The 20459-nt window shown below is 46.3% G+C and overlaps 1 protein-coding gene across 1 annotated transcript in view; it reads left to right on the forward strand.

The window, feature by feature from the left end:
• Positions 1–20459, forward strand: part of LOC116234795 (cadherin-related family member 1) — a 33409-nt gene that overhangs the window by 289 nt on the left and 12661 nt on the right. Inside the window, exons 2-12 of the mRNA XM_031602572.2 lie at positions 583–678; positions 5031–5176; positions 6035–6085; positions 7396–7485; positions 7620–7706; positions 9112–9228; positions 10360–10503; positions 11710–11788; positions 13677–13777; positions 15007–15210; positions 18400–18552. Of these exons, the coding sequence (XP_031458432.2) occupies positions 583–678; positions 5031–5176; positions 6035–6085; positions 7396–7485; positions 7620–7706; positions 9112–9228; positions 10360–10503; positions 11710–11788; positions 13677–13777; positions 15007–15210; positions 18400–18552 (1268 nt within the window). The remainder of the gene's footprint in view (positions 1–582; positions 679–5030; positions 5177–6034; positions 6086–7395; positions 7486–7619; positions 7707–9111; positions 9229–10359; positions 10504–11709; positions 11789–13676; positions 13778–15006; positions 15211–18399; positions 18553–20459) is intronic.

Genomic DNA, 20459 nt, shown 5'->3' on the forward strand with positions numbered 1-20459 from the left:
GATTTCTTTCAGATGGGCTGTTTAGAAGCTGACGGCGTCGGTAGGCACACCACTAACCTGTTCTTTGTTTTTTGTTTTCTTCAACTCTGCTGTTGTCTGGCAGGAAGTAAGTAACAATTTAATTCTGGCTAATCGCTCGTGCAGTAGGCATAACGTTAGTAGGCATTCTGAACACAGAATGTGTTCAGAGCAGTGGGAGAGGTGCTGAGGCACCGGGAGCTTCAGACCCGCGCTCGCAGCGCAGGGAGAGGCGTGCGGGCATTGCCGGGAGGGTTAATGTTTTGCAGATGCCCAGAGCTGATTGAGATTTCTTAGAGAGGTCCCGCTGCTTAGTTTGGTTCCCTCAGCGTTTATTTACACGCTCTTCTTCTTCGTTGGCTGCTGTGCGAACGCACGGTAGCAGGTAGAAGCGAGTGTATTGAAAGCGCCCGTGCGGATAGAACCCTGAAAGCGCGCCGCAGCGATGGATACGTTGTGCCCTCATAGTATTCCCCGTGGAGCTCGTGTTTACTGAGAGTCGGGTAACAGCTAGGTAACTGCCACCGATGACGCGTTTTTCTTTGCCTTCTGTTTTAATTGCAGTTCAGGCAAATTATGCCCCCTATTTCTTCGATAACGGAGCCAGGAGCACGAATGGGAACATGGCACTCCTCAGCCTTTCCGAGGACACACCTGTCGGTCAGTATTCAAACGCGTGTGGTTAAAGTATGGAGCCGAAGCCGTTCGCTCTTTTGCTTGGCAACACGCATTTTGTCGTAGGTGGTATTAAACACCGTGGGTTTTCTTCTCAAGCTTTTGATTCACAGCGGCACATCTGAATTGCAGCTGTAATTTAAAGCGTGATGTTTTGTTCCCCTTTCCTCGGTCCGTGAATCTGTTCGCAGCATCAGAGCACGGACCTTTGGGATCTTCTCATCAGTGCTGTAAGTGTTTATGAGAAGAGAGCACAAAATTATCGCTGATAACTTTGTCATCCCTGATGAGGGCAAGCTTTACATTGCAAAGTGAGAGACGTTGTTTTCTGTGAAGAGTTACGATGTTCCTAATGGACAGCACAAATGGTCGAACACGTTTCTGCTTAGAGTAAGAACCGCTCGGTAACAACAACTGTTTCTTTTGAAACAAGTTCAGTTTTGTTTTACTGAAAATTCAAAATTTTACTGAAAATTTTACTGATGCATTCTCTGACCGTTTTGTGGGTGGGTTTATACAGTTCTTTTTTAAACTGTAATTGCATTTAAAAAAAAAAAAAAACAGAATAGAAGAAATTGATGATTAGTAATCAGAATTTCCCATGGCAAAAGGATAACTTCCGATCGTCTAAAAAACATTACATGTATTAAACTGCTGTGATGAAGACCTCCAGGCGTAGCACTGAGGTTTCCTTTAGGCTTGGCTCGTTCGTCTGTAAAGTAAAGCACTCGGCTATCGTCAGTGGATTACCAGAGCACCCGTTTACTCTTGCCCTCGTGCACAGAGCAGGGAGATGGCTGCACCCAACCTCTCCCTTGGCAGGGCTTAGGCAGTGGTGGAGACAGGGCTGAGGGCAGACTGAGGGCACAGGCTTCCTAACCATGGCCAGACACTCAGTGCCTGACGCTCGCTCAAAAATCTCAATTTCTGGCCGGAGATCTAGATGCCGGCCAAGATCCACACTGGGCGTGTTCGAGGTGAGAAAGAGATGGCTGGGAAGCAGCAGCTCCCGCTCTTGTTCTTCAACCAGAGAAGCAGAAGGGGAGAAAGCAGCACAGAGCATAGAAGTGACGCACCCAGCACATAAATGGGCAGTGAGCTTGCTTATGATGCAGCAAAGCTTTGCTGTAAGCTCAGCCAGGCTTAGGCGGAAGCCTCAGCTGAGGTCCTACAGCGTGTAGCAGCACACGCAGACCAAGAAGCTGAGATTTGTGCTGTGCCTTTGCCCAGAGTTGCCTGGAAACCACGCTAAGCCTCAGCAATCAGAACAACTCTGCCGGTGGCTGGAGCAAGGCTGATCGGTAGGATTGCTTCCCTACTCAAGTAGATAGTGCCTGTAATGTGAGGTGCTTACTGGGACAAAGTGACACCCGACCCAGTCCATATGAGTGATGGCTGCCAGCCCCACTGCACTGCAGGCAGCGCAGCTCCCTGCGCGCCACTGGACTCTGTCCCTGGCATGCTGCTGGCCTGCAGGCCTTTACAGAGCACTGGCTGCTCCCTGCTGGGCCTTCAGCCACCTCCACGGGGTCGGAAGCTGACGGTGGCACAGTCAAAGATGTTCACCCTGGCAGGGCTTCAGTTTGTTCCAGAGACAGCACTCCCTGTAGCAGTGGTGCTCCAACACCGGGACCCGATGCGCCTGGCTGGAGCTGCAGGCAGGCAAAGGAGAGGGTGTGTGCCCAGACAGCTGTGTGGCTGTGAGGGATCAGGGGTTGTGTCAGCTGCCCTATCTGCAGCGTTGCTATTGCTCATGACTGCTGGCTTTGGCTAAAACGCGTCTACATTAGCTGGTCTGCACTTGCCGTTTGTTTTATAAATGTGTTTTAAAAGTCAAGAGAGAAGCAACTCCCAGCACTGCACAGAGCGGGAGGGCCAGAGCCGGGCCACAGCTCAACGTGAGGACCCAGCACTGCAGGGGAACCTGGAAGAGAGATTTATCCGTTTCCTGCATCCGTGCGCGGTTCCCAGCATCCGTAGTCCCGCAGTCATGTTAGACTTTTGAGCAGGATGATCAGTGACGAATCAGGGGCACCGAAGCTTGCGTATGGCTGATTCTGGGTGGCTTCGCTCAGGCTTAGTGCTGCGGAAATGCTGGGGTGGGTTGGCATTAGGTCTTGTCTGTGCTCACATAAGAATGGGAGTTCAGGGAGGATGCTTTATTTGGCTGTGCCCCAGCCGCAGCCAGCATCTGACGGGAAGTGCTTCGGCTCTGCTGAGGTTACAAGCTGCGCGTTAGTTACGGTCCCTGGCCCGTGCAGGTGAGGGACGCGTAGAATTTCAGAGCACTGAAAGGAGGTGATGGTTTGTCCCTGCTGCTGTAGGAAGAAGTGCCGTAGCTACAAGAAAGCGCCAAGTTCAAGAAAAGCGCATTATCATGCTCGTGTCATCTTTTACCTGGCCTTCTTTTCCCTTGTGGTATTTTGTCTGCTCATAGGTAGCTGTGGACTGTTAGTTATATACATTATGATGTCAGTTACCGTAAAGAAAGCAATTGCTATTCGTATGTGACAGCTTGGAATTGCCCGTGTATCTCCAGATTCCTTTTAAGCTGCAGATCGTGAGAGACCTTGTTGTCAGAGGGGCCAGAACAGCAGCCCCTTCCGGTGGCAGATATAAGGACCATGGGAAACGGAATGAGCTAAAGCGGCAGCTGCAGTTTGAGCAGTCGCGCATCGGGGCAGGTAGGGATGTCTGGCGCTGAGCTCGTGGCAAAGAGTTGCCTGTGTACGTACAAGACGTACGTGACCCTAATCAAGGTCTTACAGCGCGTGTGAGATGCTATTTCAGGTTGTTTGCTTCGTCTTACCCCATTAATCCCGTAAGCCCTCGTAGCGGAACGCTGAGAAGAGATGCAAAACAAGGGATCGAAGCACCCTCATAAGGGCTCGCTTCTGAGAGTCCAGGCATTCTCAGTGCTTTGGAGATTTGTTCACGCCTCTCGTGCTTGCTTTTCTTCTTTTTTTTCCCTCATGCTCCCACATATGCGTTCCCTCCCACTGAAAGCAGTTTTCAGTTGCACTTCTTTGCGCTCACAGCTCCAGCTACCCACTGCCTGCCTCTGGCTGGCTGCTTCAGATCTCTCCATCCTTTAAGCTCCCCCCATGGCTCCTGCAGCTCCTTTGCTGTTTTCTAGCTTGGCCACGTCCCCTCCCAAGTCAGCCAGGGTGCGGGTGTGCAGCAGCAGCAGCAGCAGCAGCTGATGAAGAGCAGGTTTGGGGTTGTGGCTTATGGTCCCTGTCCTCCAGCAACTCCTCCTGCCCGAGAGTGAGCTTGCAGTCCATAGCCCCTTGCAGGCTTGGTGCTGATTGCTCATTGCCTTTCCCGGTGAGGCAGGTAGAGAGCGGGTGAAGAAGCCCAGGTGAGGCAGCCTGACCGTGCATGTCCCTCTCAGTTTGTGTTCTGCACCTCTGTAACCTGGGTATCTCAGATAAGGCTCCCCAATCGCGGCAGGCTGCTATGAGGTAAAAGAAAACTGCAGAAATGTGTTTTAAATATCACGCTCAGTTATTGATAGTCACGAAGTGCTTGCAGTTATTTGGATGGAGATATTAATGCATAGAACAATGACAGACATCCAAGCTTAATAAAAATGATACCGAGAAGCATTCGCCATCTTTTGAAAGCCTGGGCGTCATAACTCCCCCAGAAATCATCACTTTTGATAAGCAAAGCCAGTTTACTATGAAAACTGGCACTTAGTTCTCAGACGTGTAAAAATGGAAATGACGAGCTTTCTTTCCCCGGCGCGTGGAGGAAATATATCGATGAATTTAGAGAATGTATTCATCGGCATGCGCAAAAGCGAACGTGCTAAGCGGAGAGTTTAATGAGAGAAAAGTAACGGCGGGAGCTAAGCAGGAAGGAAGACTTTCGCTTCTAAGTCTGAAGGCAAACAAGTCTGCGAATGTCCCCGCGTCTCCAGAGCCCGGTCCTCGTCCGGCGGGAGCGCTGCCCTCGGCCCAGGCTGGTTTGCGTGAGGGCCTTTTGCTGCTGCTGCCAGGATGGTCTCCCGGCCTTACAGCAGCATCGCTTCGGACTCACTCGGGTCGATAGTCAGGAATTTGTTCCCTGTGTAGCAGCCGCGGTGCAAACGGTACAGCTGCACAGGAAAGGCCCCTAACCGAGGGAAAACGGCACCGGTGAATTCAGTTTAACCGTCAGGGTCAAAGCAGGCAGTCGGAACCGCTGAACTGCCTGCATGCCTGTACTTTGCGGTAGGTTTGATTCGCAGCAGCTTTGCCTCCTGCAGGATGGTTAAGTCCTTACGAAGCAGGATGGAGATATATTCACTGCCGGCATAACCGCAGGGAAGCGCTCAGCGGCCGCTTTTTCAGGTGCCCACGTGTATACTCTGAACGGAACCGATCCGGAAGGAGATCCCGTGACGTACGGCCTGACCTACGAGGCTGGATCCAGGCGCTACTTTTCTGTCGACGGGAACCTTGGAAACGTGACGCTGATCGAGGAACTTGACAGAGAGGTAGCGTGCAGTGAGATGTCCTCACTTGGCTTTTGTGGAATTTCCTTGACTTTCAGTTGATCCATGCCTTTGAGGGACAGTGCCAACTCGTTTGCGCCTGAGACATGTAATTTGAAACTTCGAGGCGCTATAATTGACCCGTCGGGTTGTTTTCCAGTTGACTTGAACTTCCGGCAGTACGATCAAATTTTTTGGCAGCTGAGGGCTCTCTTTTCAGCTTTGGCCGGAGGAGTTTATTTTTTATTCTTATGTGCCCCCACCCACACGCTATCGAGAACAGTCCCTTGATAGTCAGACACGATTGGATTTCTTCAGAACTCTACCGTGATAGGGGGAAGTAGGAATTTACATAAGCGGTGTCTGAGGACACGTTTCTGGTTACGTCACGTTTCTGGTTACGTCACGCTCCTTTAACCCTTAACCACGTGGGTCGTTCGAGACGTTCCCGACGATAGCGGACTGAAGGCGACTTTATTCCGGGAGCACAGACATCGCCCATCGTGCAGCCTGTGCGGTAAAGACTACGCAATACTTAGTAAACCTTTCAAAATACCGCACGCTAACGCAGAGTAATTTTGAACTAATAATGGCGTTCTAGGAAGTATTTCTCCAAAAAGATGACTGATGTCTCATTAGCGCTTCATAATGCGATACGAATTCCCAGAGCAGCCGCCTCACGTCCGCATCTCCGGGCAGCCCATGGAGCACTTCAGCTGAAGGCTCTGAGGGGTCTCCCTAGCCTCCGGTTTTCTTGTATCAGTTGCTATTTTCTCGTACCTGCTAAGACGTGTTTAAGTCTGCAGCTCTTTCTCCAGTATGAGCAAAACCGCCTGACAAATGTGTGTCGCTGTCTTACAGAAAGAAGATGAGATTGAAGTTATCGTCAGTATTTCAGACGGCCTGAGTACAGTAAGTATTAATTCTACTCTAACTTGTCAAACTGCTCACCCTGCAGTTGCGCCTCCTTTTATTAAATTACTTTTCAGGGACTATCTGGTTTTATCAGAAAACATAATCTCATTAGAGCCTTACCTCCTGCTCCAACAGCCACGAATCTGCCAGTAACTCAGGTCTCAATCTAGCTGTGAGAATAATTACAGCATGAGCTGAAAGCTTGATTTAGTAGGCTACGAAATAACAGGAGCTTCCCCTGATGTTTCGCTGTTAGCTCGGTGGGACTCATAACTAAGAAAGAGATGACTTTTTTTTTTTTTTTTTGGCAAGAAGCATAACAGGACTGGAACCAGAGTTAGACGTGCAAAAGCTGACTGGCCTCCACCCCCGCAATGTTTCCGTGGTGTGACTTTAAGAAGATTTGCTGAGGCCAAGGTGGTTTTCTTGTCTGCTGCTGAACACAGCTTTGATCACGTCTAATCATTAAGGGCTTATATGAGGCGCGAGCAACCAGTCCTAGATCTACAATTTTTCACTGCATTTTCAGTTTATGAATAGATGTTCTCGTGGTCAGGATATTAGACTGCCAGTAAGAGGACCTGGGCTTCGTCCCTGGAAGTGCCACTAAAATGTGACCCTTTAACTACTCCCAGAACCAAATAACTCTAGAGCTCTTCCTCATCTCAAACAGAGTGACATCATTCTGTGTCTGGAGGGTACCTACATCCTACAGACACAATGACTCTCACCGTTTCTGTAAATAGTTATTAACGGGATCTCATCCACGTGCCCACTTTGCAGCAATTTGTGAAGTTCTGTTGATAAAATATATTTTGATTCCATATTTTTTAAAAAGGCAGATTGCTCAGGGTAGACGGTTGAATACTAAAAGCATGTATTCACACATCCAAATTCTGCATGCAGTTGACATAGTAAGATAAAATCAAATGAGATAATCATTAATGCTCTTGGCTGCCAGGTACCAACTTTTACGCAGTCTTCTATGTATTCCCATGAAATGTATCGTGGTAGCTTGAATGTCATAAATAAGAAAAAATACTTTTGAAATTTGGCAAAATCTATAACTTATGTAGTGCTCCAAGACTCCTTTTTCTAGTTTAGAGATACCTGGGTGTTCTCCGTGCAGCTTGTTCTAATGGCTTTGTGACTTTGTTTTTTTTCTTTTATACGCTCAGTTTTGTTAGAGCAAAAACATTGTGTTACAATATATCTTTTCATTACCTTTGGCCGCACATTAGTAGGCAAATGAACGGGTTCGTGTATATCAACGTGACTCATAACGTGCTCTTCAAATTTCACTCCAGGTTTCAGAGAAAGTGAGGATCCTTGTAACGGATGCTAATGATGAGAGCCCGGAGTTCATCAATACACCTTACATAGTCCAAGTTCCAGAGGTTGGTAAAGATTTCTTTGCATACTGTTTTCAGTAGAATGTAAAGAGGAACTGGTATGTTTTCAATACAGTCACAAGATGGGTAGGACTAATTCGCATGCTTCTGTCTGATCGTAGTACCGCTTTCTGTTACAGAACTCTCCCTCCGGCAGTAGTATCTTTAAGATCGAGGCAGTTGACAGAGACACCGGTTCCGGAGGAAGTATCACCTACTTCTTGCAGGTGAAGTATTATCTGTACTTTCGAGACTCATCTCTCATTAAAGATTCAGAGGATTGAGCTGCTACTAACATCTATAGGGCCAATTCTGTAGCACGCACAAGAAAACAAGCTTTGGCCAAAAGTTATCGCCTGCCGGCGAGCAGCCACGCACAGCCTGGCAGGCAGGCGTCGGAACTGGGCTCGCCGCCGTCATTCTTGCACGTCACAGCACAGCTCCTGTTGGCCCCTTCTTTGGGCGGACAGGAGAGCGAGTCAAACTCGTAACCCTGTGCACAGGTGGGATATCAGAAGCACGATATAGCTTCCTTCGAAAGGGAAAGCGCATGGAAACCCTGTCTATGCTTGGATGCAGCAAGCCGGTGCAAAATTGAAACCCGTATCGCAGTATAGAGCACTATGTCTTCTTTCCGACTAAGCCAGCGCCCCCTTGCAACCAGCCTTGCCGGTGTCGCCCTCTGGGGAAGAACAGAAAGGCTTCCATATTTGAAGCTGGACAGACATTCGCATGCCAAAAGGGCAACTTGTTACGCGATGCCCTTCAAATTCATTATTTCCGTAATCATTTTCCTCCAGATGAGCTCTAGTTTCCCTTATTCTAAAGGCAGTGGAATAAAGAAAAACAAACCAATTTGTTGCACTATGTACCTTAGATACAGTATGGAGACAAGTTGGAATATATTTACATAACATTAAAGGTAATCCGGTTTAGAGCTCGGGCATACTGAGAAAGAACACCTTGTTGAAATTCAGTTTTGATTTCACCAATTATGAGCCAATTAAAATGCAGTATGTGCAGGATTCAGTTTCACACGGGGATTTTTCCAATAAGCCATTAGACTCCGAAGCCAGGAACAGCTATTTTGAGCTTCCAGGCCTAGCTAATATATTTAGTAATCTTTTTGTTACACAAGTAAGTTTATTTATCGAAAGAATGCCGCCGCATCCTTTGGCGCAATTCTTAGTTTGCTCGGAAAGAGCGCTCTCGTACAAGAGTCCGGTGTGGGCAGGTAGTGATGTCACCAAAAGGTGAAAGACTGTGTGACTGCGACCGTAGCGAACGGAAGCCCAAAGCCGTGCGTTTAGGGACTCTCGCCGTAAGGGGAGGGAGACATTTTCAGGCCCTTTTGAAAATCAGATGTCTTTTCGGTGTCTATTCACCACGGAAAAGATTTTGAAAACCCACACTGAAGGTAACTGACTTATTCTGAATAACTAAAGGCTCGTGGCTGGTTCATGAATTGTTCATAAACACGCAGAGGTGAAATTCATCAGATATATTATTCACCCAAACCATATCATTATTCTAGTCTTTTCTTTTAGCAGATGAAATAAAAGATTAATCCCTTCAGCTATCTTGCTTCCATACCTGTAATCTTCGGCCGTTTCGTCTTTCCTTTTGCTCTAGAACATCCATGCTAGTAAGTTCGCAATAGACCGTCACAGCGGCGTCCTGCGCATCAAATCAGGGGTCACCCTGGACTACGAGAAGTCAAGAACGCACTTTGTTGTCGTGGTAGCCAAGGTACAAAGCTTTCTTCTGTAACTGGAGGAGGTGAAGGATTGCATTTGAGTAAGGCAGCTTAGGTCAAACAGGAGCGTGACTTAAAGGGTCGTTGAAATAAGATGTTTAACACTGAGGCAGCAGAGTTACTCCCTCTGCCACGTCTGAAGGAACGGAGAGTAGCACGGAGAGGTGAGGCAGAAAGCTGGCCAGTGCCTGCTACCGAGCAACATCCGGAGGCAGCCAGGGGCAGATTCCTCACACTCAGCTCAGTCTCCAGTGCCAGGGCAGCGAGCTCCTCTGCAGAAAGTCACCCGTACACATTGAGAATCACTCAGAAGCAAGCATTGGCGTATGCAGCACCAGCTTTAGGATGCATCAGTCCTTTTGGACTCCCTGATGCTGCTCAGCATGCAGCCCTGTCACAAAAGGGGCAGAGCTCTGGAAGAGTCTGTGGATGTTTCCTTTTTCCACATCTCCACTGTGTTGTGGCAGGATTTCACACAAATCCCACAAATGCTGCTGCAAATCTTACCTTGCCGCTGTCGCTCTCAGCAGCGCCGTGCTTGCAGCATGGCTGAGGATTCATAACAGGCATTAAAAATTCACAGACTCTGAAGGAAAGTCTCCTTGGATCCTGTGGAGAACTGTCAGACTGGCAGCTGCATGTGTGGAAGGAGAATAATTTTGCTGCTACTTCGTGACTTTACGTTTCCTGTTTTATGAAAAAAAGTACGGACCGTGTTATTTATTTAGGCAGGATTAATTTGAGGAGAAACAACAGAATTTGGGTTAAATACTGCTTCGGGGCAGTAAGGAGCAGGTTTTTTCCAAAATCCGCAACTTTCAGAATGGGCACAGCAGGTGTGCTGAGCAATTCACACCAGCATGGCCACTGACCTCCGGCTGGTGCTCCAGGAGTGAGGGCATTGAAAGCTTCTGAAACTTTGAGGCATTTCTCTAGTTGGCATTGCCGTACCACCAGCACAGCACTGATGGTGGTAAGGTCCCCAGAGATTGTTTATATGCTGTGGCTGTCGCACAGCATATAAAGACCCCCTGGGGGACTTGGGTCACATTCACCTGTTTCTTTTTTCCCTGAAATTGCCTGCATACTTCATCAGAGGGATCTGACAGCAGCTTCTCTTCTAGGATGGTGGTGGGAAGCTAAGGGGAGACAACAAAGTGTTCTCAGCCACAACAACTGTTACCATCAACGTGGAAGATGTTCAGGACACTCCTCCCATGTTCATTGGGACTCCCTACTATGGATACGTCTATGAGGATACGCTTGCGGTAAGTCTGGTTCTGGCCTGTATAAGTGCAGTCCTTCTCATTTCAGCCAAGGTAAACACATGCTCTGGACTGCTGTGCTATCCTCTCAAGATCTCGCCTGGACCGAGGCAGTCCTGACATCTGAGTAGCACAGGGTACTTTCTGCTTGGCTAGGCGGGAGGAAGGGCCCAGGAAATCCTCCCAGGCTCAAAGGCACCAGAATACAAAGAAAGTAGGGGCATACTGAGGAGAATCACGTGCGAGTTATCCTAAAACTGTATTTGTTGGTATGCCTACTGCTGAAGATACACCTCTTATATATCACTGACAGTCTAATGAGTACAGTGATCTCCTGGCTGTGCTACCACCTCAGAAAGTCCTACTGTCAGATTTGCTCAAAAGAGAGCGTAGAGTTTAGTCAGTCAATGTATTACGGCACTTTGAAACATACAGCAGTCTTGATGCTGATGATGCTTTCAGCCACATATCATTACCGAAGCTGTTAGCCAATCCGTTATCTTTCCACATAAGCAGAGGCAAGATACCAAATAGGGATCAACTTTCACCCTGATACGTGTTTTAATTAAAATTTTCTTCATACATAGAATAAGAAATGATATCTACTTAGGAAACTATCCAACCTTAGACTATTGTCAGTGTGTTAGCACCCCATTCACCTCATTCTCCTCCTCAATGGGCAAAGTTCACATCTTTACTTTCCATCCGGAACTGCAACATAAACCTTTGACAGTACACAGCAGCCCAGTTCATAGGCTGTTACAGTTCAGCAGGGCAGAGTAACACTTGCATGCTTCGCAGATGTTCAGAATGTATCACACATAGACTTACTCTGAGAGTTACACATAGATCTTGAAATAACTATCAGGTGCACACAGAAATTAGTATTTACACGGAGCCAGCAACTACCACAGAGCATCTTGGTAGCAAACCAAAGCAATCGGTCTCAGATTTGTTACTCCAAATCTGATGGAAAGGACAAGATACCGGGAACTGGGCAATAGGCACACTTTCTTTGCAGAAAGATTTTTCTCACTGGAAATCAATTGACCTCAGGGGGTTCCCTATGCATCATGAGCGAAAATACCACCATTCCCTCAACACCGTACTGTAGAAAGACTCTCTGAAATTCAGTTTATTAATACACCATTGCCATTTCATTGCTTTTTGATCTCAACACACAAACTGCAATTCCCTATTTCTCCGCAGGGCTCCGAGGTCCTCACTGTCGTCGCACTTGATGGAGACAGAGGAAAGCCAAACAGCATTCATTACTGCATCGTGAACGGTGAGTAGACTTGGCTTATATGAAATCTGAAGGGAAGTCAAATCCAGATGTGACATGAAATCAGAGAGAGATGAGCTTAGAGCTTAATAACGCTGAGAAAAATATATGAAAAATGAGAAAAATTAAAAAGAAAGGTGGAGAATGAGGAATGAAAACAAATAAATGGGACAGAAAGAAGCACAACTAGGGAGAAAACAGTCGTAGGAAAATAAGTGAAGGCAGGTGAACCAGGGAAGCTGTCAAAAAAACGTGTATGGGGCACACTAAAAAGAGCTTGGCCATCGGGTCAAGTGAGGTGATCCTCCCCCTCTACTCTGTCATGTCTTAACTGCCACATCCAGCTCTGGGGTCCACAGTCAATGACAGAATACACCTAAAGAGAATCCAGAGTGCCACAAAGATGAGGGACCCGAAACACCTCCCATACAAGGGAAGGCTGAGAAACACGGGACTCCTCAACCTGGATAAGAGAAAGCGGGGGGGGGGGGGGGGGGTGGGGGGTGGAAGGGGGAGTGTAAATCAGCAAATGGGAAACTTATTCAAAGACTTGTTTTATCCGGAGTGTGTAGGACAACTTTAGAAAGTACTCTAACCGTCTTAAAATTCAAAGTAGAGGAACACGTGCAATGCTACATACCCTGAGTTACCAGTTTCTCTATGCACAATCTCCCTGTACATAGACGATAAAGTGAGGTATTGTGGATTGAAACTACTATTGACTTCAGCTCCTCCTCAGTCAGGATGTGCTTTCCAGGCACAACGTGTCTTGATTATTGAACCCCTAGATGAGTCAATCTGTTCAATGTTGTGTCTAATATACTTTAAAGAAGTTGCAGATACTGCAGTTATTAGCCAAATGGAATGCTATCAGATGGTTTAAAAATAAGCATTGGAATTGAGTTAGAGAGAAATAAAAGCGACTGGGCTTTCAGATGATCATCCTTTTTTCTAAAAGCTTCAAATGGCTTCATTTTAAGAGTTTTTCCCTCGTCTCCTTTCAGTGGTAGGCTCTGCAACAAAGCAGAACCTGCGGCCAATCCTATGGGTGAGACTGCGTGCAGGGGAGCATAGGGCAGGACAGGTCCCCACCTGCTGGCCAGCTATCCCCTCCCTGAGCAGGGCAAATTCATCAGGAGTAAAGGGATCACAGGGATCCTGTAACTGGTCTTCTGTGAGGAAAAATGAAGTTATGCCGCAGGGATCAAAGTCGGCCTGCAACCCTGTCCTGCCCGCGGAGCCGTTTCAACCTCTGTGAAAACACCCTGGCCTTTACCCTAGATTCTCCTAAGTCCCTTTTCATGCAGGCCAGCCTTGCAAGAAGATGAGTGCTTTTTAACCAATTGGATGTTTATAACCAGAAGATGCTTCTCCTAAGATGCTCTTCACAGAAAGAGCGACTGTGATTCTTTAGGATAAATTGTCAAACTTCTCACCTTAACTGATATTAGCGAGAGCAACTTTCTTGTTGCTCAGAAACTTAATTGTGTATGCATTTGCTAATTAAAATCTTTTTTTTTTTTTTTTAAATCTAAACCAGCACATAAAGACAATAGCGTAACAGAAAGGAATACCAAATGTGCATGCCTGGCTGCTGAGGCTCAAAGGGAACCTTGCCAACACGAGAGAGAGGAAAGCAAGGGTGGTTGCCTGCAGGGTCAGAGCTCTGCCAAGCTGCTCCTACGGGAGGAAACTCTCATTGGCCCTCATCTGTGCTTTCAGCACACTACAACCGGGCATACAACTGCTTCACTTTTCAAAAATAGCCGCTGATAGGAGTGAATACACATACAGACAGATATGCTTAATGAAGCACGTAGATAGTATATATCACGCTGGTTCAAGAAACGAGAAGAACAGCACATAACTAGACTATCTTGGTTTATTGCAGGAAGTGAAGGTTCATTCGAAATCAGCAATGCCACCGGAGCCATTTCTGTTATAAAAAGTCCGAATCAGCTCAAGAAAGAAGTGTATGAACTAAGAGTTCAGGTAGGTACTGAGGGACCTGGCTGCACTCAGTTTATCCTGCTACCACCCCTTCCCTAGCAGACGCCTCGTGAGGAAATCCCCCACTAGTTGTTGGTGTGGCTCCTTATCTTGGTGTGATCAGAAGCATTGCAATCCATACAGCGATACATATGGGAGTTTAGAAATAATTTACAAAACCTCCTAATATCTAGTCAAAGTAATGCTGCACCTTGGCTACTGCTATCAGTTCTAACTGCATCTACATCAAGATGAGGATCTTTCTTTCCATCCTCAGAAAAAAAACAACAATCTTTTAGGGAAATACATCACATTCATTTTTATACTGCAGAGCTGTAATACCAAATGAGTGAACAGCCTAATAGTTCAAAGGGAAGACTTGGGGCAAGTGTGGTAAGGAAATTAATTAAGCATTGCCCCAAGTCTGACATGCTCAAAACAACAGAAGAGTAATTCTTTAGAGGGGTTCAGCAGACCAGCACCTTTTTTTCTAAGCCCTTTAAGCATAAACAAGCCAGTCCAGCATGCGTTTTGTTCAAACAGTTTGTCCCGATAAAATAAACACCTTAGATTGAAGGAAGTGAATTAGTCTGCATGTTGCAATTGTTTAATTTAAACAGATTTCCTCTTTCAGTTAATAAAAACAGCAGCTAGATTTGCTCATCTGTACAACCTACACCCAGCTTAAATGAAGCCTATCCAGATGGCAAAGCAGAATTGCAAATCAAGAACAGAACCGTCATCTCGCTCTATCAAATTTCACGCAGCCTGAATACTGCAAGTACATCTTAACTCTTAGAGTTCCAAAGCTGCTGTCCTTCCAGAACTGTGCCAGTTAAATACCTGTAGTACCCAGCAAACGTCAAGTTCATCTTCCTTTTCCATTTCATCAGTACTTTGGGCAAGCAATCATCTTGTCTGTATCAAGTTCTGTCTTTAGAGGAATGTTTTTACCTAGGGTGAAATACAAAGCTCACCAAACAAGAATTTTCTTCCCATCAGAGCTTGGTTAGGACTGAATTATTACCACACTTTCTAATCAGCGTGAACTCCACTGCAAAGTGGACAGAGGTTTCTACAGCATCGTAAAGCTGTGAATGCTTGTACAAAACTGCTGTCGGGGTGCTTTGTGCATGCAAAACAAGACCCGAGCGCAGAACTAAGGAAGGAGGCAGCTGCAGCTAAGAAGGGAATATTCCCTCATCTCTTTTCTCTCTCTTAACTTTGTCCAGGCATCAGAAGTCAGCCCAGAAGGGGATGTCTCAGCATATGCCTTTGCCATGGTGACTATAAGGGTGGTCGATCTCAACAACCATCCACCAACATTTTATGGAGAAAGCGGTCCCCAGAACAGATTTGAACTGACCATGTATGAGCATCCCCCAGAAGGTGAAATCTTGAGAGGACTGAAGATTACTGTCAATGATTCAGATCAGGTATGTGGAAACTGTGAGTTTTCCTCCCTTACTTTCACAAAGATAGAAAGGGACATCAGAGTGGCAAGTCAGGCCTTTGGTTTTTTTTGTTTGTTTGTTTGTTTGTTTTAGAACTGAATTGTTTCGTGTGCACACCAAGAGAGCTTAGGGCAGGCAAAATACCTGCCAGGACCGTTACCACAGAGAGTTTGGACTGTAAGGCATATTTAGTGTGTCATACATCATTTAGTCTGACCATTATGTCAGAGAAAATAGCAGCGATCCTGAATCTGCAACCCACCTCTTGAGGCCACTGAAATTGAAGACTCTTCATGTATTTCTTTGGTCTGTTGGTTATGTTCAGTTGCTGTCAGCATAACATCAGGGAACATATTTCCTTTAGGTAACTACTAAAGCCCCAGTTGCTTTAGTAACTTCAAGTGCTTGAAGTTTCTGTCCGTACCTTTCGTAACCCCTCTAGAAACAATATCATCTGTGCCCTTACATTCTATTTATGGCAGCATATTGTCCTTCTACAGTTTATGTTACAACCAGAGTCTGTAATTCATGCTTCGATATATCATTCTCATTGGAGCGATATTTTTAGGTCATCTTAAAAATTATGCCAGTGCCAAACTAACTGTAATCAGATACAGGAAAAGAAAAGACGACTCCATCTATCTCAGCCCGATATCTAGCTGACTTCTGACACCCACAGATACTAGTGTGATGGTTGCTATGGGGATCCTTAAGCTAAATACTGCAGAAAGGGCATCCATCTGAGTCAGTCTCAAAGTATGTAGTGACAAGAGAGAGATTAATGCATCAGATAACTGTATTGCCATTGGAAAGAGCGCTCTCATTCAACCGTTCTCAGTATAGCGCTGTTTTGACTGTATCGCACTCTATCAAACCCACCACCTTCTTCCACCTCCCTCCAACTGCATTGCAGCAAGCAGATAAATAACTGCTTTCAAAGCAGTGCTTTATCTATCGTGCTATTGTCACTAAGAATGTTGTTGCGGAAGAAAGGAAACAAAATCCATCTCTTTTATTTGGAGACCAAATATATATGTATCACCTACACTGACAAAATATTCAGGGCAACAAGTTAGGCTATAAAATAAGCAGAAAATACAGCTAATAGCTCTAATTTCTCAAGAAGCTTCCTCATATAACATACGACATCACTCTATAGGGATAGGATTGTGTAACACTATCATGGGATAGAAAGTGCCATGATAAGAGCTGAGAGGCAAAGTCTTTTTTTACAGCAAATGAGAAGTAGCCCTAATAGAGCAGCCACAGACTTTGCAATGAAGAAAAAGAGCAGCTTACTTTCAGAAGGCCTCAGGTAGGCAGTGACCCCCAGTGCAAAAGACTCTCATCGCCACTGCCAACCCTTAAATGAGGTCTGGGAAGGGGTGGATCCTGGTTCCAGCCCTTCCAGCCACTCAGCTGCATTGCATGCACCTGGGCTGGCCCTGCCTTCCCACCACGTGCTCCATCACTGGTTCAGGGTCTGATTTAGTATTTCGTCTGTAGACTGATACTGTTTCAAGACACAGAAAGCAACGTTTTCCCCCTATAAAGACTTATGTCTCTGTAACAGCCATCAATGTCTCTGGCAGTCCAGGCAGAAAGGAAGCTGTGATCACAGCCTGTCTCAGGCCTACGGTTTGATGGAAATGCCATCATCTTGCGAGAACATCGCACAGAAATTTCTCACCCCGCTCTCTTCAGCCAGCAGACGCCACTATAGGCCTGGTGTCATCGTCCCTTCCGTTGCTCCTCTGTCCCGCGGCTGTCTGCTTTGCTATGTGCAGCACGGCTTACTCCACACTGATCTGGGCTCAGTGGATATCACTGTCAAAAACCACTGAGCCTTTGAAGGGAGGCAGCGCTCTCCCTGGCAGCATCGAGTTCAAGCGCAGAGGACTTCTTGCGGTCAGACAGTCGCCTTTCCCCACCGGCACCGTTCCCCGCAGTCCGGCGGCTCTGGCTTTGCTTTGCGTGCCGTACTGTCTGGCAGAAGGAAGCCTGTTGTCTCCTGTGTAACTGCGGGGGTTTCTGTAACCAACTGACTCAGACCACTGTACTTAGATCCAGGATCACTCCTGTTTCCTTGGGATCTACCATGGAATACTTTTGTCTTGACACGGGGCAGGGCTGCAGCGGGAACTGCTTGTAATGACCCTCAGGAATAGAGAAGCAAAGTTATCGTGTTCAAAAGTTGTTATTAGAAATTCTTCACCTCAAGATTGATCATGGGGACAGAACACGGCACCAGCTGAGCAGGGAACATGGCTTGTTGCCCCAGTGTAATCATGCCACTGCTCGAGAAAGCAGTGATGTCAGAAACGTAGTTCAGTGGGCTCCCTTGTAAGGCAGAGATGTGGGAATCCCGCTTCATTTTTTCTTCTCCATGCGCCAGCTAATTTTGAACAGTTTGTCTGGCACTCTGGCACACCGTTGCCATCTCACACATCGGTGCTGCTAAGCTAGGTATCACCACTTCTCTTGTCCTCCATTGTCTAAAAGGTTTATCTATACGCTGGGATTTGGGCTTTCCCTTCACCTCGAGCTATCAGACGTGTCACATTTCATTCTGCTCCCAAGTGCGCTGACTTCCAAAAGGCTCGGAGGCCGCAACTCAGGGCCAGTTTAACCCGGTCGGTGCAAAATGTCAGGTCCCACTTCTGTTCGGAAATTGCCCGTTTTCACAGCTCTGCATCATTCCGGGATGTGAGCTCTTAAGTCAGAGGTTGGATTTTTTGACAGATCCATCGTCCCAGCTTGGGCGGGTCAGTCATCTCCCCTCGGTGGGGACCAGGAGAAGGCAGAACTTCCCCTCCCGTACGCGAGCGGTGCTGTCTCTCTCGCCCGCACTATCTTGCAGCACGAGGCAGGAAGCCGAAAACTTCTTGCCAAAAGATTGCTTCTCCTAGCCAGCCCCGTCGCAGGGTTTTTCCATTATGGCTGGAAGAATAACCAAGCTTGTCAATCTATTTACAGAAAAGCTACGTCTGTCTCGTGACCAGGGCAGGAGGGATTATAGAGCTAAGCTTCTTTCCCTGGGGATGGAGAACAGAGGGCTCTCAGCAGTAAGACTGATTCTAATTTCATACAGCTTGAAGAAACAGAGCCAGTGTAAGCTGTAAGAAACGCATCATTCACCAAAAGCAATGCAGTCTCTGCTTTTCTTCACAGGGAGCCAACGCTAAATTCAACCTCCGTCTCGTCGGACCTGGTGGCATCTTCCGAGTCGTTCCCCAGACGGTCCTGAATGAGGCTCAGGTTACAATAATAGTGGAAAATTCTGCTGCTATTGACTATGAAAAATTCAAGGTGTTAACCTTCAAGGTACTTGTGCTTTCTGGACCTCCTCTGCTCATGGGTTTGATATGTGTGTCATGGCTGATAAATCCGATGGGATTTATTTCCTCTGTCCACCCGGAGCTATCTGATGATTTGTCACTGACTTTATATTCCATAGAAAGGAAACTCATTTCCCCCTGTTTCATCAACTTAGGCTTAATGGATCCACCTATGGGATAATTTACTCCAGACAGTACAAACTGTTGAGCATTAAGTATTGGTGGAAACTGTATATAGTCCAACTCATTCCAGATTGAACTTCAAGGTTGTTATTTCTGCTTTTACAGTGCTAGGTTCGTAGAGTGAAATTCTAATTTCCCTGGAGCCAGAAATTCACCTACTCAGTTTGTTATATACTTTGAATACTAGCTGGCCAAAGACCCCATGTGAACAGAAGATAATTTCCCAGAATTGCTCACTGCCTTTGTCAAAGCGTATCTATCTACGTGGCCCTTTGCAGACCACGTAGCATCGGTGGGGCCATCTCACCGATGTTCCAAGCCAGCCATACAAGAGCCAGCGTTCATCTGAATGCTGGAAACTTGAATTATCGCCTTCTGTGACGGATTCATTAGTTCGTGAGATAATTAGCTAGTCTGGTTTGTGCCAGCTGTCTCTGAACATAAGTATAGATACTTGGTTCTGTCTGGATCAAGTGGTGTAGACAATCCCTGTAAAAAAAAATTATCTAAACTATATCGCTGAGTACAAACATAGGCTAATTTTCATTTTGTATACAAAATGACATTTTTAGCGGAGTCCAGAAGCTAGACTTCCTGGGTTTCACTGTCGTGCTCGCTGCGCGATTCATTTCATGTCCTTAGCAAGTCACTGCACCGCAAAATGCTTCACATCTCCTCTTGCAACACTCCTTAGTCCTTTTGAGCTTCGTAGGTTATCGATGCTGCAAAAGTACCATGCATTGTTATTGTATCAACATGGAAGATTCAGAAAGGGCTCTAAAGCACTACCAAAATTAATTACAGTAAGCACACATTTATTCAGGTCGAATTGCCAGTCCGTTGGATGGCATGGTAACAATGCATTTGAGCAAATACTTTATAAAGACTTCATGGCCTTCTGCATTTCCTTGAGAAATCAAAATTGCTTTCTATTCAGTAATAGCTGCTAACGCAGTCTCGTCATTGTACACAGACATTAGGGTGAAACAGGTTCTTATTTCTATTACACGTATCCCCCAGCAGCTTTGAGAAGCTATTATCTTTTTTTTATTTTTTTTTTAATCTTTTTTTTTTTTTCCTGTAAACAATGATCCCAATTCTCTGGTTTGTCATTGAACAGTAAAATGACAGGGAGATATTAAAGCCAACAGGACAGGGAGGCGCACCAAGGCGCTACTCGAGGCAAAGGCCACTGGAGAAAATACATCTTCCGTTCAGGGATGGCTTTTAAGTTCCATCGGCCGTCAGAACCCCCTTCATTTTCATCTCAGAGCACGTCCCTCCTTGAGGAGAGCCTGAACATACCCCCCGCCGTCTGCAGGCACTCGCATCTCCCGCAGACTGGGACCAGATGCAGCTGCAATTATCTTCAGTTGCCAAAATCAAAGTCTATTTTAAAGAATCTCTTGTCACTTCTAAGGTTATATCTGCCTGCTTTTCTGGCACTTGTACTAATTGCTGCTATGCAGACCAGTGAAGTAACAGTTTTAGCTTTTTTTTTTCTCTCTGCTTGTAGTGAACAATATAGCACTGCATAATACATTGCAGATCAGAAATCCGAAAAAAATCCCACCCCGTGGGAAGACATTGCCGTCGCACTGATGGAGCCGGACCGTGGCTGCTGAAAGGAGAGGGAATGAAAATGAAAGTAAATAGAAAGTCAAAGCACTAAGCTGTCAGAAGTCACTTTAGGATGGGCCGGTTCTAGCA

This window comes from Phasianus colchicus, chromosome 8 (assembly GCF_987193195.1).
Source record: "Phasianus colchicus chromosome 8, bPhaCol1.hap1.1, whole genome shotgun sequence".
NCBI classification, from domain to species: domain Eukaryota; kingdom Metazoa; phylum Chordata; class Aves; order Galliformes; family Phasianidae; genus Phasianus; species Phasianus colchicus.